General features: G+C 30.0%; 1 protein-coding gene across 1 annotated transcript in view; it reads left to right on the top strand.

Annotated features, from left to right (window-relative positions):
* The window catches only part of Clbn (Nuclear export mediator factor NEMF homolog Clbn), a 78,240-nt gene that overhangs the window by 49,565 nt on the left and 12,904 nt on the right, over window positions 1-15,771 (top strand). Inside the window, exons 12-13 of the mRNA XM_075367206.1 lie at window positions 4,783-4,889; window positions 9,406-9,553. Of these exons, the coding sequence (XP_075223321.1) occupies window positions 4,783-4,889; window positions 9,406-9,553 (255 nt within the window). The remainder of the gene's footprint in view (window positions 1-4,782; window positions 4,890-9,405; window positions 9,554-15,771) is intronic.

Raw genomic sequence — 15,771 nt, 5'->3', positions numbered from 1 at the left:
GGAATTTTGTTTATAAATTGTGTGTTAATGTGTGTATACAATATCTGTATTAGATAATGAGACTGATGTAATGACTCAACTATATTTATATGTATTAAAATTCTAATGTTTTCCCCTTCAATGTAGTTGCCAATCATACTTATACACCAATGCAGTTTGTTTTTCTCTTGTTAAAGGTATGGGGCAGATCAGTCTCTGGCTGTTTAATGCATCTGCTGTTTTCATCTTTACTGCATCAACTAATTTAAAAATTTTTCTTTAGCATAGATTTTACTTTAGGGAAAAGAAAGCACTTACAAGATGGCAAATTTGGTGAAATTTTGGATGTTTCAGTTTGGGTAGTAATGGATTGGTTGGCCAAAACTGCTTCCCAGAAAGTGCTGTGTGAGCTGGCGCATTGTCCTGATGAAGAATTAAACCAGTTTTCCAAAAATTTATAATCTTTTCAATAAAATTAAAATATCCATTAAATAAATTAAATCAATAAAATTGAAATGTTCATTAAAGGAATTAAATAAAAATAGCTATTTTTTTTCCATAGTGTGGATCATGTTTTTCTATCTCTTTCTCTCAATTTAGTCTAAACTTATTTATAATAATGCTGGTTTATTGTTGAGGCTTCTAGAACTTCTTCTAAAATTGTGCCCTTGGCGTCAAAAAAACAATGAACAAAGTTTTAAATTTGTATTTACTTTTGCGGCCTTCTTTCATTCTTAGAGATGGGTGTTTTCCAGTGATGAGGTTGGTAAAACTGTTACATTTTAATAGTTTTCCATGGGAGGTACCTTGCTGTACCTGTCCAGCAAAGTTTAACATACCCGGTAACCAATGACAGGGACAAATTTTTTGTCTTCAGTCATTTGACTGTTTTGATGTAGCTCTCAGATTCCTTATCTAGTGCAGTTGTTTCATTTCGGTATACCCCCTAAAATCTTACATCTCCAATAATTTGTTTTACATATTCCAAATGTTGCTTGCATGGACAATTTTTCCCTTCTACCTGTCCCTCCAATATCAAAGCGACTATTCCAGGATGTCTTAAGATGTGGCCTATAAGTTTGCCTTTTCTTTTAACTATATATTTCCAAATACTTCTTTCTTCATCAGTTTGTCATAACTCATTTTCATTTGTCACTTTATCCATCTATCTGAATTTTAACATTCTCGTACAGCACCACATTTCAAAATCATCTAATCTTTTCTTCTCAGGTATTCCGATCATTCAAGTTTCACTTCCATATAAAGCTACTCTCCAAATGTATACTTTCAAAAATGTTTTCCTGATGTTTAAATTAATTTTTGATGTAAGCAAGTTATATTTCTGATTGAAACCTCGATTTGTCTTTGCTATTTAGCATTTTTTTATTGCTTCTGCTTCAACCATCTTTAGTAATTCTACTTACCAAATAACAAAATTCTTCTACCTTCATAGTCTTTCATCCTACTTTTATATTCAGTGGTCCATTTACTTTTACTTCTATTACATTCTATTACTTTTTTTGTTCTTGTTTATTTCCATGTGGTAGTTCTTGCATAGGACTTCATCCATGCTATTTATTGTTTTTCTAAAAATTTTTTACTGTCGGCTAGAATTACTATATCGTTAGCAAATCATAGCATCTTTATCTTTTCACCTTGCACTATTACGCTAGATCTAAACTGTCTTTAACATCATTAACTGCTAGTTCTGTGTAAAGATTAAAAAGTAACAGTGGTAGGGAACATACTTGTCTGATTCCCTTTTATATTACACTTCTTTCTTATGCTCTTCGATTATTACTGTTGCAGTTTGGTTCCTGTAAATGTTAGCAATTGTTCTTCTATCTCTATACTTCAAACCTAAACTTTTTAAAATGCTTAACATTATATTCCAGTCTACATTATTAAATGCCTTTTCTAAGTCTAGAAATGTGATTTACATTGATTTGTTTTTCTTTAATCTTCCTTCTGCTATTAATCTTAGTGACAGATGTAGTGATTCAATATACCTCATCATTGGCTTAATAACTGTTCAACTTCTGCTGTTTCTGACTGAGTAAACTATTCTCTGTTTTTATATGATTGAAAGCTCTTAAATCTATCAATATATTCAATTATTCTGTTGAATTTTTTTTACATCTTTTTTTAATATAGTGTAGTTATTTTTTTGACTTTGATATAGATCAGTTTAAACAAGAGAAACTTTCACTTGTGGTTGTCCTATAATTACTTTCCACGATTCGCTTTACAATATTTTTTACCATATTATTTTCAATTTTTTTTAAAAATAAATAAACTTACCATTACAATTGAATATAAATTATTTATTATTGTGTTCTGTTATAAATATTGTGAATTATTGAAAATCTTTGACTTCACTAGTTAACATTGTTTTATTTGGTTGAAATTGTTTACTTAATTTGTAGTATTAGTTGTTGTAACCTGGTTGAATATTAGTGATATGTTTATTTAAATCATGACAGTTTATTTAAATTAATTAATAATGTCATAAACCAGTAGACCATTTATTGATTTGTATATATTGTAACAAGGCCGGTATAACGGACATGAGTAATGAATCCCTGCCAATTAAGAAGAAAGTAGAAGAAAATATAATAATGGAAGGAATCCAAAAGGGGACTAAAAGGAATCCTTATCCTAAGGCTAACAGGTCCGTTTAACAATCGTTCTTTATAATATTGTCAACAGATGTTGCATTCAATGGGAAGAATTACCGAACCAGAGTAGGAATTCATGGAAAACAAAAGGACTCTGATGATCATTCTCACACTTGAACTTGGGTTCTGCAGGTCAAGAGGATAGAAGAATAAATACTCCAGGAAAGATGAAGTAAAATCAGTTTTAAGTGAGAGTATTCTGCGAGGAAACTTTAAGAGAGTATTAATCAAGTCAGTGAAGAAGCAAGTATTTTAGTGCATATAAATGTAGTGCTCAACATAACATCACAAGCATTCCAGTGTGGACAGTACATGAATTCAGGAAGTTGTTCAGTGAGTTACCCATAGCAAAGTACTGAAAGTGATATTCATTTCATTCATGAACTATAGAGTAGTTTTATTTGTGAACAGGAAAGGTATTTGCAGTAAAAGAACTTTTGTGTAATCTTATCTTCATAATAATACAATACCAGTTGTTAAAGTTGTAAATATTAGCAATCATTATAATGTCTTTTATCAATTGAACTGCATTCTGGTTTTTATGATTAACTATCTGTAAATAAATCCCCTGACCTTACTTTAAAAACTATTTTGTATGCAGTCATTGTTTATTATTATTATTGACAGTTATTATTGTTCTCATTATTATTATTGTCATGGTTGTTATTGTCATAATTATTCTTATTATTGATTTGTTTTATTCTACTTATGTTATTAAATTAATAAATTGTAATTTATAAACATTTTCAATTATTAATCTCGTAATATCCTGATCAAGCTGTGAACATGCAACAATATATATTGCCTCATATATGTATATATATATATATATATATATATTTATTTATTTATTATATTAATCTGATCAACCCAAGTACAGAATTAATAAAATGAAATAAAATAAGGATGACACCTATCTTATTCCATAATCCAAGCAAGAGCGCTTTCACAAGTACCTCGCATCATCAGTTGCTCTATAATTTTTCAAATCTTTCATTGCAAATTACACATTAAAATTAAAATTTTATGTTGCAAATTGTACATTAAAATTAAAATTGAGATTTAAAATTGTTAAAAGATCCTTTTCCAATTAAATCAAAACAGAAATAGAACTAATTTTTTTTTATATAGTCATAACTTTGGTTAGCTAGTCTACATGGATTTCTATTTTATTTTTATTATTAATTTTAATTTATTTTTTTTATTAATGAGTTAATATTCATTTGTATATATGCAATTTTTAATTTTTAATTTTAATTTACAATTTAAAAAAAAATTTTTAATATTAAAAAAAGAAAATGTTAGTTCTATTTCTATTTTGATTTAATTTGAAAAGGATCTTTTAACAATTTTAAATCTCAATTTTAATTTTAATGTGTAATTTACAATGAAAGATTTGAAAAATTATAGAGCAACTGATGATGCGAGGTACTTGCGAAAGCGCCCTTGCTTGGATTGTGGAATAAGGTAGGTGTCATCCTATTTTATTTAATTTTATTACTTCTGTACTTGGGTTGATCAGATTAATATTATATATATATATATATATATATTATATCAGTAGGGGAGGTACATTGCATGGAAAAAAATGTTTGTATTGAAGAGTTAATAGACACTTTACAATCCTCTTTATATGCGTATACAGAGGATTGTAAAGTAGCTTAGTATTATTGATTGCTAAATAGTTTCCAGTACATAATCATGAAAAAAAATTATTGAATTTTTATTGTTTTGATCAGTTTATAAATTCATAATACAGAAAATTTACTTATAGCTGTGAAATTTTCTATTGTCAAAATTTTGGGTTTTTTGATTGAAATTCATAATAAAAATATATTTCTACTCATACCATTAATTATGAAAGAGAACGTAATCCACACTTTATCTAAGTAATAATTATTAAACAAATTAATTACAATACATTATTATTCATTTAAAAAATTTATGAATTTAAAAAAAATTTTAAATAATGTAATGCATTTTGTTCATAACAGAGCAAATTTAATAAACAGTTGTGAGTGAAACGCATTGATATATGTCAGATTTACTAGAGTAAGACAAGAGGTAGCTGCATCCATTTAGTTGCCGATGTAAGTGGATTTTTACATTTTAATCTTTTTTACAGACATAAAGATGAGCGACGGGTAAGAGAGGTTGATGATGATCTTAAAGAAGCTGAAACTGAAAAAGATGTAGAAGAAGAAGTGGAGCTTAGTGATGATGAAAATGAAGGTATGTTTTTATTCTTGGGAAGAAATTTTGACTTTTTAAAGAATTTATTTACAGATTTAATACCGATCATCAAAAAAGATTGCAGCCATTTAAAAAATCTTATCTCATAAACACTAGAGATAATCAAATGAGTATTTCTTTTTTTTTAAATTCACCAATTCAAACATTTTTTTTACATACCTTAAAATGTTTCAATATGAGCTCTGTTGGTTGCTCTGCAAATATCCATCTGATAGTGGACTTCTGCTCAGGTCTTCTGGATCATTGCTGACTGTGGCAGTAGCAGTAGTGATCCATTGCCGTAAATGTTTTGGCATAATTGTAGGATATGGGGATCTCAGCAACCCAATGAAATTATTGTTTATGTCAGAAATTCCCCAAAAATAAATGTGTAGCACAGTTTGATGTTCAATTGTATAATTGGCTCATTCATTTTTCATGAGCCTGTTATCACAGAATATGTTTATTTAGACATGCTATTACTGTGTATTTTCTCACAAGTTGACCAAATTGAACAAAAAAGTAATTTTGTAGTAATGTTTTAGCAAGATGGTGCGCCTCACACTTTAGCCTAGGCATTCGACGTGTTCTCAATGAAAAATTTCCTAATTTTTGGATTGATATTTGGATGTGTGGATTGATATTTTTGGATTGATATTTTGGATTGTTCCTGTGCTTTGGCCTATGACAAGCCCAGATTTGACACCCCTAGACATTTTTCTATGGAGATACATTAAAAACATTACCTACAGTGAAAAAGTCAGGGATGTACAACATTTAAAACAACGGATCACTGCTGCTATTGTCACAGTTCACCTGTGATGATCTAATGGACCTGCGCAGAAGTCGATTATCGGCTGGATATTTGTAGAGCAACCAACAGAGATCATATTTAAACATTCTAAGGAATGTAAAAAATGTTTTGAGTTAGTGAATTTTTTAAAAAGTACTAATTTGATTAACTCTAGTAGTTTCTGAGATATGATTTTTTTTTAAATTGCTGCAACCTTTTTTGATGACTTATTATTAAAATTAGATAGGTAGCTATTACATAATAACTTACATAAATACTTTAATAAGATGTTGAAAGTTGCTATTATTTCTGAGCAAGAATCAATTTCCTTATTTATTGAGCTATGTAAAAGAAAATGTTTGTAACTAAAGGATTACATATGAGATTTGACCGTACAGTTCGTGAATTCATTGCTATAAAATTTCTTCATACTTCAGTGACACTATGCCCCTTTCAAAGTTTACTTTGAAACCAAAATACTGATGCTGGTGCCCTAATCCATACTTCAAAGCAGCTTTGGAATTGGTTTTGCCAAAACCCTCAGAGTTACTATCATATTGTTTTTTGAGTCCTCTGTATCATCAAACTGGTCCTGTATGTGAGAAAGGAAGAAATCATGTAGAAAAAGAGTTATTGAATAAAATGGGTGTTTTGAATCGATGATTTGTTTCCCCACCAAACATTCTCTCACAGCTTGTTTTGAGAGCAGGTTATATTATGATCATGGCAGATCCATGAGTTGCTGGTAAAAAGTTAGTGTTTTTCTTGTCTAATTTTTTCACATCATCTTTCCAGCACTTCCACGTAGTAGACCTGATTCACTGTATACTCGGTTTGCATAAATTCATTGAAGATAAACAAGAGTAATAAACATTTTTTTGACTCTAGATTTGGATTGACAAAATTATTTCGGTTGTGGAGAATAACCTTTCATTGTGTGCTGTCACTTCATTTTAGTATTGTATTGATAGACCGATGACTCATCGCTTTTGATGACACAATTCAGAATGTCATCTCTCCAAAAGGCCAACTCATCTTTCCAAATTTCAGCTTGTCTTTACTTTTACTCATCAATAAATTGTTTATATATTTTTACCACACCTTACTTATATTGAGATTTTTCTCAACTGTTTTTCAATTAATGTTGACATGTCTCATGGAGTATGCTATTGACAGTCAGTTAATGAATTTCATGCGCAATTTGATGAACTTTTACTATGATTACATCAGTTCTGCTCATTAGTAATCGTCCCTTACCTCTTTGCATCAGAAAAATTTTCTCTTCCTTTAGAAAGCATTTTACCTGTTTGTAAACTGATATTTTCTTCCCCGTAAATTTCTATTCACATTTTTTCCAGTTTTGATGAAATATATTTTTTGTTCTTCTAATTAAAGTGATAACATTCTTACACAATACTACCAAACACACACACACACACAGACAATAACAGACTTAGTTGGAAATGATGCTGCACTGGTTGACAGTAGCATAGCTGTGAGATATTAATATGATGACATAAATAAAGTAATATAACATTTCCATATGTTACTGTTAACATACGCACTCACTGTTATCAGTCAAAAATTTTGTTTGATGATCGTAATGAAATACTTGATGGAAAATATTTTTTTTTATATTTCTGAAAAGTACTTCATGCTTTCAACTGTTTCTCAGTATTTAATTTCAGTTGTCATAAAGTTTATTATTTATTTATATTATTCTACTTGTTGTACACCCATAGGTATTGTCAAAATGTATAAAAAAAGTATTGTTCATTATAATTTAAAAAAATAAATATTTAGGAATAATTTCATGTATCTTTCAACAAGCCTATCTAAAAATATTTTTCTGATTTTGTTTTTTATTTGGCAGCCATTCTATTTTTTTTAAATCCCTGTTATTTTATGTAAAGAAAATAAATTTCTTAAGCAGTAATTTGTTTTAATAATAATATTACAGTCTTAAAATGTCATTAAATAGCAAAGTAGAAAAAAGTTAAAAAAAGAAGAATTTCCATTCTTGACTGAGATTGAGATTGAAGATGTAGGAATTTTAACTTTACTTTAGTAAAGAATTAATTCATAGCGTAATACTTGGACAGATAAGTACAAAATATGAACTGTATAGTACTATATGTGTATAACCATCAGAAAAAAAATTTAATTAAAAAAAATTTATTCATCTTTGTATTGTACTTCACACTTACTGAATAAAGAAACCAAATTCAAGATTTATTATGCTTATATTCACTCCATATTGAAATTATCTTGTAGACTTTTGGGGAAAAACTTCTTAGAACTATATTAATTATGTGCAAGTGACACAGAACAGACTGCTAGAGATGTTATTTTTTAAATGCAAACTTTATGAAACTTGTGAACTTCAGAGAGCTTAAGTTACTACCAATGTGTAATATTGTTAAATTGGACAGTGTAAACTTAATTCTCAAAATTGTGAATATTCTAATTGATACTGTTTTGAGACAAAACTGTGCGATAATTTCTATATAAGGACATACCAGAACTTTTATATTTTGCCTAGTGCAAATAACATATTAGCAGGAAAAGAATTACTTCAATAGCTGTACAATGATACAATGAGCTCCTTGAAAGCTTTAATCACTAAATATTGTCAATTTCAAAAAGTCTGTGACTAATATTGGAAAATCTATAGTTTATTAGTTTCTCTTGTTTTGTGTTCATATGAATTTTTTTCTTTTCTAACCTGTTGTAAACATGTTTTTTTGGATTCAGTAAATAAATTAAAAAAAGATTTTTAATGACAGATATCTTAAACATTTAAATTTTTAGACATATCTTAAATATATCTAAATAATTTTTTACATGACTCTCTTAATAAAGTTATGAAGCGTTAATATACTGGCTTTCTAAGGGTAAGAGAAAATTTAATAAAAAGTAGTTTGGGGAAAATTCTATTTCATTGTTGCTAATTCTAGTTGTACAGAGGAGAAAGGGCAAATGTTATCCTTCATACTGAAAATTTTTAATGTATTAATATTTGCAAGGTTTTTTTTTTATTTATTAGAAAGGATTAATTTTGAAAACATTATAATAAGTAACTGCAAGTTTTTTGAGGCAAAGATTATATAAGGACAAGGTTCTTATTTACACATTATATGACAACAGGATGCCAGTATGGCTAATCGCACTGTCATATAAAGTGAAATTCAAGTTTCAACTGACCATCTGCTCCTCAATAAAGATTTTTTTTAATTTACTGCATACTGTGAGAATTAAAAAATAACATTTTTTTTTCTCTTCTCTTGACAACAAAATGAATCATAAATTGCTTAGAAATGGAGAAAAAGTGCTTTCAGAAAATGATTGATAATTCTAAAAATAATAATTTAAACTTTTATGATTGTAAACTAAATAAATTAGGCTATATTGTATGGAAATTTCAACAAATTTGGATGTACAGGTTTTTAATAATAAACAATCAGAACAATGTTGTGCGTCAAGATTGCCAAAGCACAGGCATTTTTTCTGTTTTCACCCTAACATCATTTTATTAAATGATGTTTCAAAAAAATGTTAAATTATGATAGAAAAATGCAATAATGAATAAGTTAAGATTCAGAAGTTCAGATTTTGTTACGTTTGTTAAATTTATTAAGTTTTAACCCATTTGTTTTCTCTCTCACTCTCTCCCTCTCTCTCTCTCATATATATATATATATATATGTCTGCTTTATTAATTAGATAAAAAAGAAGAAAATGAACAACCTAAACTTGAATGTATTGAAGAACAGTCTAAGGAAGTTGAAGAAGATGAAGAACAGCAAAAAGAAGAAGATGAACCTCATTTTCCAGATACAGAAATTAGAATTGAACACACACCTGAAAATAAGTAAGTGCAGTGAAGAAATGTGTATTTGTACGAGGGTTATTTTTTTTTTTCAAGGTCCGATCGGTCGCGAAATAAAACCCCGCGCAAAAATTGGATGAACCTTTGCGCATATGTGTTGCTCAGTATCTCTAGTATGGCCTTCAATCACGCCGCGTCACTTCGTTTAGTTCTGAACACACAGCTAGCACGTAAACAAGTCTACTACAATAGCATCTCCCGCCAAGTGTGAAGTGCGTGCGGTAATTCGATTTCTTCAGGCTGAGGGGTGTAATGCAGTTGAAATTCATCGATGAATAAGTAATGTGTACGGTGAAACTTCAATGAGTGACAGCAAAGTGTGCGACAATAGTGCAGGAACTTTAAAGCAGGATGTACAGATGTTCATGATGCAGGCGTTTAGGAAAGGAAGCGAGTGTCAACCGATGATCTCGTTGAGCAAGTGGATGAGGCAATTCGAGAAAATCGTCGGTTCACAATTTCTGTATTGAGTGATTTGTTTCCTGAAATTTCAAGGTCAGCTCTCTACACCATTCTGAGTGAGAGACTTCAGTACCGCAAACTGTGTGCAAGATGGGTTCCCAAGATGCTGTCCGACCATCACAAAACAATGAGAATGGACGCCTTCCTAACGTTTCTCCAGCGCTACCACAATGAAAGAAAAGATTTTTTGAACAAAATTGTCACAGGGGATGAGACATGGGTCCATTTTGAAACTGATGAAACAAAAGAACAATCCAAACAGTGGATGCATTCTCATTCTCCCAGTAAACCAAAGAAGTTCAAGTGAACCTTCTCCCACAGAAAGTGTATGGCTACTGTGTTCTGGGACCGAAATGGAATTGTCTTGGTGGAATTCATGGAAGATGGCACGACCATCACTGCAGCCTTATACTGCGAGACTCTTCAACGTCTACGAAGGGCAATTCAGAATAAGTGGAGAGGAATGTTGTCATCAGGCATTGTCTTTCTGCATGACAATGCTCGGCTGCACACTGCAGCTGTAACAAAGAAGCTCCTGCAGCATTTTTGTTGGGAAGTGTTTGATCACCCACCATACAGCCCAGACTTGTCTCCATCCGATTTTCATCTCTTTGCTCACATGAAATGCTGGCTAGGAGGACAACATTATGGCACAGACATCGAGCTGCAGACCAGTGTAGAAACGTGGCTGAAAGCACAAGTATCTCCTTTCCATGACGAAGGTATTGAAAAGTTGGTACCATGCTACGACAAATGTCTAAATCGAAGTGGCGACTATGTAGAGAAATAGTGTAACTATCTAAGTACTTGTTACAAATAAAAAATTTTTTATATTCACTGTGGTTTTAATTTCGTGACCGATCAGACCTTGAAAAAAAAATAACCCTCGTATATATAGAGTGTCCTAGGAGGATTCTGCTAAAACTAATAGGCATATTTCTCTCATTAAAATAAAGAAAAAGTTCATATAAACATGGGTCTGAAAATGCTTCGTTAGCAAGTTACAGCTAGTGAAAAATTTCACCCTGATTTCTGGTCCTCCACTGAAATGAAGTCCTACTAAAATTCTGCGAAGCTAAAGTTGGAGGTGAATTTAGTTGTTTCATATGGGTTTTGACCGAAGAAATCAACTAAAATAGGTTGCAGAACCATATCTGCAGTAGTTTTTGAGAAATCTGGGGTGAAATGAATAAATTGGGGGAAAAACATGTTTTTTATGTTTAGCGTTCAATACATTTGTTAAAAGGGTAATAAACACATAAAACTTTTAAACAAAACTTGTAAAAAAATCTAATTCCGAACAAAATGTTGTAAAATAAGTTAAATAAAACCTAGAGAAATTGGAATTTTATTTAGAACCAGTACCCTAGAACAAAATGCATTATACAGTACCAGTTTATAATAAATTTTCAGAAATGAGCCCACCACCTGCTCAAATCTCTTCAACCTTAAATTGACCATAACTCAAGAATGAGTAAACCAATCTTCAGTTTTCATATGCACAACTTCAGACATACTACTACACCATAGCTAAATATCAATGAAATTGATCTAATAGTTTTGGAGATTTTTGAGGCATGACATTTTATTCATACTCTTATAAATATATACATATACAAAGCAAATATATAACGAAACCACAATTTAAATGAATGGTCTTTTCGTACTCCTCATATCTCAAAACATAAAGTAAATCCATTCCCTCCCCCATTACATCATGCAGTGAAAAGTAATATCATACTTTTCTTTGAAAAGTCTGTAAAACATGGAAAATAAATATATTTTTAAGATAGTTTTACTTCAATTCTTTTTTATTATATTTTTAATTTTTAGATTGGCCTACAAAAAATCGCTACCGCCCACTTGTGCAAGTACGTGCAAACGGCAGCTCTGCAGAGGGCTATCCCTCAACCGTGATCTTTCTCTTGAAGAACCCTCATCATGAACCCTGTGATTGAATCAAACCTCTTGGGGCTCTGCAACATGGTGGTGATGTTCATGCTGAGCGGTTTGATAATCGCCAAGCAAGGTAGGCGGTATACATCCCAATGCGGGCACTAGAACATCACATGTTCTGGGGTATCCAGGTCGCCACAGAAAGGAGTGTAGGTGTCTTCCGCCCTCCTGCTACCACACAGATAGATCTGCTACAAATTTAGGAAGATTAATACTTACAAATTCTTTCTGCTTATCGACATTGAAAGAAAGTTTTAACAGTGTATCATAAACATTAGTTTTAGCATTTAAGCATTTAATTTTATTAATTATCATGTGTTGGTATTGGTAAACCAAAATCGCATAAGTATTTCTCACTTAATGTAACAACATCTTCAATCGCAATGAGACCTCTATTCCATATTTCTGAAATTTTAATCTCAACATTATTGGTTAGACGGCAGATTTGATATAAATAAAAAATCTTTACAAAATTCTTTTTGGAACATTTCTCACAATATGTTCGGTTGGGCAGGATGATAAAAAACTAATATAACTGCAATAATTATAATAATTGTAGGCAAAGACTGAGAGATAGAAACATCAGCAAGTGTGTCTTTCCAGTGATTATTATTTTCTAATAAGCCAAGTGCAGCGCAAGCAGCTTTATATGTTTGGTGTAGCACACCATCAACAGTTTTCAAGTAATTAATATATGTAGGTCCTTTAACATTATGCAATAACAAATGCAGATGAAAGCATTCACTTTGGTTTGGATGAATTGTATATATTTTCCCAGTTTTCCCAAAATGCAGCCCATTTGAAAAAGAGCCATGTACAATAAATACAAAAGAAGAAAACCTATGATTTGATAAAAAAATTCATAGAAGCTGCAACCAAACTATCCAAAATGTGTGATTATTGTATTATATTTTCTTTCCAAATTTTCCTTTTATTTTTTTAAAATTCTAATATGAAGTAACTTCAAATGTAAGAATTTCAAGTGTAATAGTATCATTATCTGTACTACTATATAAAGAAGAAGGAGTTTTTTTGTTCAGGATAAACAAAAAACTATCCGACCAGTTGTAACCAAATTTTTACCTAAGTTTTGTGGCATAACTGAGAAGGGTTATAGATATATCTCATGTTGAAAAAAAAAACATTAAAAACAATAATAAAAAAAACATGTTAAAAATATAATGCTTTACTGCCTCCATATGTAATATGTTCACTACGCAGCGGATATGTTGCGCTTAAGCAGCAACTTTTTATGTAGTATATTGGATCTTAGCTAAGTAACGGACATGTGCTAAATTCAGTCTATTTAATCACAATAGTGTAAGCTGCCCATAATTGTTAATTATTGAATATCAAACAATCTTAATTCATTTTAGTAGTTAGATTAATGTAGTTGTATTCGATTTCTCAGGTAATATGATATATTGGTTCTGTGATAGGTGATAATTACTTGATTATTCAAATTTATAAAATAAATAAATAATAATAATAATAAGTGAATAAAAATATAAATATAGAATATAAATAATGTTAATCAGTTCTTATCAAGACGTTGAAGCAGATGGATGATAATGCTTTCTATGTAACTGTGTCATGGCTATTTAACCTGTTAATAAATTATGTGCATATTACGAGGAAAGTTTATTAATTACATTAGATTATATAATCTTACTTTAATTACTGTGGTAAACTCGTGTAATGTGTGTAACAAGATATTTACGAACATTAAAGAAATCATAGAATGCTGCGTTTGCCAATCGTACTTCCATCTGACATGCACAAGACTCAGATCTCTCAAAAACTTTCATAAGCTGAGATCTAGTAAGACAAATATATGCATGAAAGGTTCCAGGTCAAAAGTTGTAGACAAAGAAAAAATTTAGAAAATATTGTAAACTCAGTAAAAGAAAGTATAATGAAACTTACCTGTACCAGATTTAATGAAAAAATAACATATCTGAGTAGAACAGTTGAAAATATTAAAACTTCCCTGGATCAACTTAAAACTGAAAATGAAACATTAAAAAAGGAATTCTCATCTCTAAAAATTGAAAATGTGAAATATTGGAGTAATTTAAATGAATTACAACAATACTCACGAATTGACAACCTAGAAATTAATGGAGTTGCAGAAACACAAAACGAAGGTGTCTATAAAGTTTTAGAGAACGTGGCCAAGGCAATAAATATATCGTTCAGCAGCAATGAAGTATCGATAGCCCATAGGATACCTATAAGCAAAGGTAAAATTAAGTCTATTATGTGCAAATTTGTCCACAGATCAAAGATAAAATGGTTGGCTGCATCAAAAGAAAAGCAAACTTAAAACTTTTGATTTGGATGCACAGCTTCCACAAGGAACTATTTATATCAATGAACATGTCATGCAACTGAACAAAATCATCTTAAGTAGAGCAGGGAACTTAAAAAACAAAACAATGTTACATATGTTTAGATGAAAGAAGGAAAACTGTTTATAAAAGAAAACCCTGACTCAAGAGCCATCAGACTGTCTAAGAAGGATGACATCGCTTGATTAGAAAATAAGTAACTTGTTTACAAATCGGAATGTAACAATATTCAACGTGTAGAATTACAATGGGCACTATGTACAAATCAAAATCAACATACCATTGATTCTGATATATTTCATTATGTTTGTATGTGTTTCACTATAATTGTGTAAGTGTTAATTTTTTAATGGATAACAGAAAATTTAATATTTTTCATCTGCTGGTTATTCAGATTACAGGCATTAATTTTAGCCCTACAGGAATTGGGTAATTTTAGAGATTTCTTATTATTTTTATTGCGTTATTATTATTACTATTGTTTTTTTTTTCATTTCTTATCAGACTTTCTATTAATTTTAGCTTGTTTGTTTAACTACTTATCCTGTTATGCTTTTCAATATTGAATTAGATGATTTGATAGCATATGACTGCTATGATAGAATAGAAGTAACTGATTTTTTAAATTTTAATCCTCAATAATATTTTAACCATAAATATGACCTAAATTTATTTCATATAAATATGAAAAGTATAAGAAAAAATTAAAAAAAATAGTAAAGTTAAGTTCCAAATTATTATATTGATGGAAACTTAGGTCAGTGATGACATTGAATTATGTTTCAGTTTAGAAGGTTATAAACATAGTCATTCAAAATAATAAATTCAGAAAGAGTGATCGTACATGTTTATTTATAGATAAAAATATTAAACACTAGATAATGAAAGTATAGTTAGAAAATGTAAATTCAGTTTGTATTAATTGTAGAATTGATAATAGGAATCATAAACTGATTGCCATTTATTGATCACCTTCCCAGAACATGCATTCTTGCCTGATTAGCTTAGATGCTTATCAACAGAATATAAAGACGGATGATAACGTAATTTTAACAGGAGATGCAAATTTGAGTATTCTTGATAATATTAACCTGATAAATGAATTTCTTAGTATTATGCAAGTATATGGATTTAAATCATATATAAACAAACCTACTCGATTACAAAACAGTCTCTATGGAGAAATGCAGTCAACCAGCTGTATAAACCATATTTTCTTTAAGACTGGTTCCGTTGGGCAGAGTGATATGATGGGATGATCCTGAAGACTGCTATCACTGACCATTACTATACTTCTTTTCATATGAAACTTATAAACTTTGTAAAAGATAAGACAACAACTGATAATATTATCAATAAAATAAATTATGACGAACTTAATCTAGTTTAGATAAAGAAAACTGGAACGATGTATGCAATAATAACACTGAC

The sequence above is a fragment of the Lycorma delicatula genome, chromosome 5 (assembly GCF_047948215.1).
Source record: "Lycorma delicatula isolate Av1 chromosome 5, ASM4794821v1, whole genome shotgun sequence".
NCBI classification, from domain to species: domain Eukaryota; kingdom Metazoa; phylum Arthropoda; class Insecta; order Hemiptera; family Fulgoridae; genus Lycorma; species Lycorma delicatula.
The sequence above is the reverse complement of the archived record's forward strand: the minus strand, read 5'-3'. Positions and strand labels throughout refer to the sequence as shown.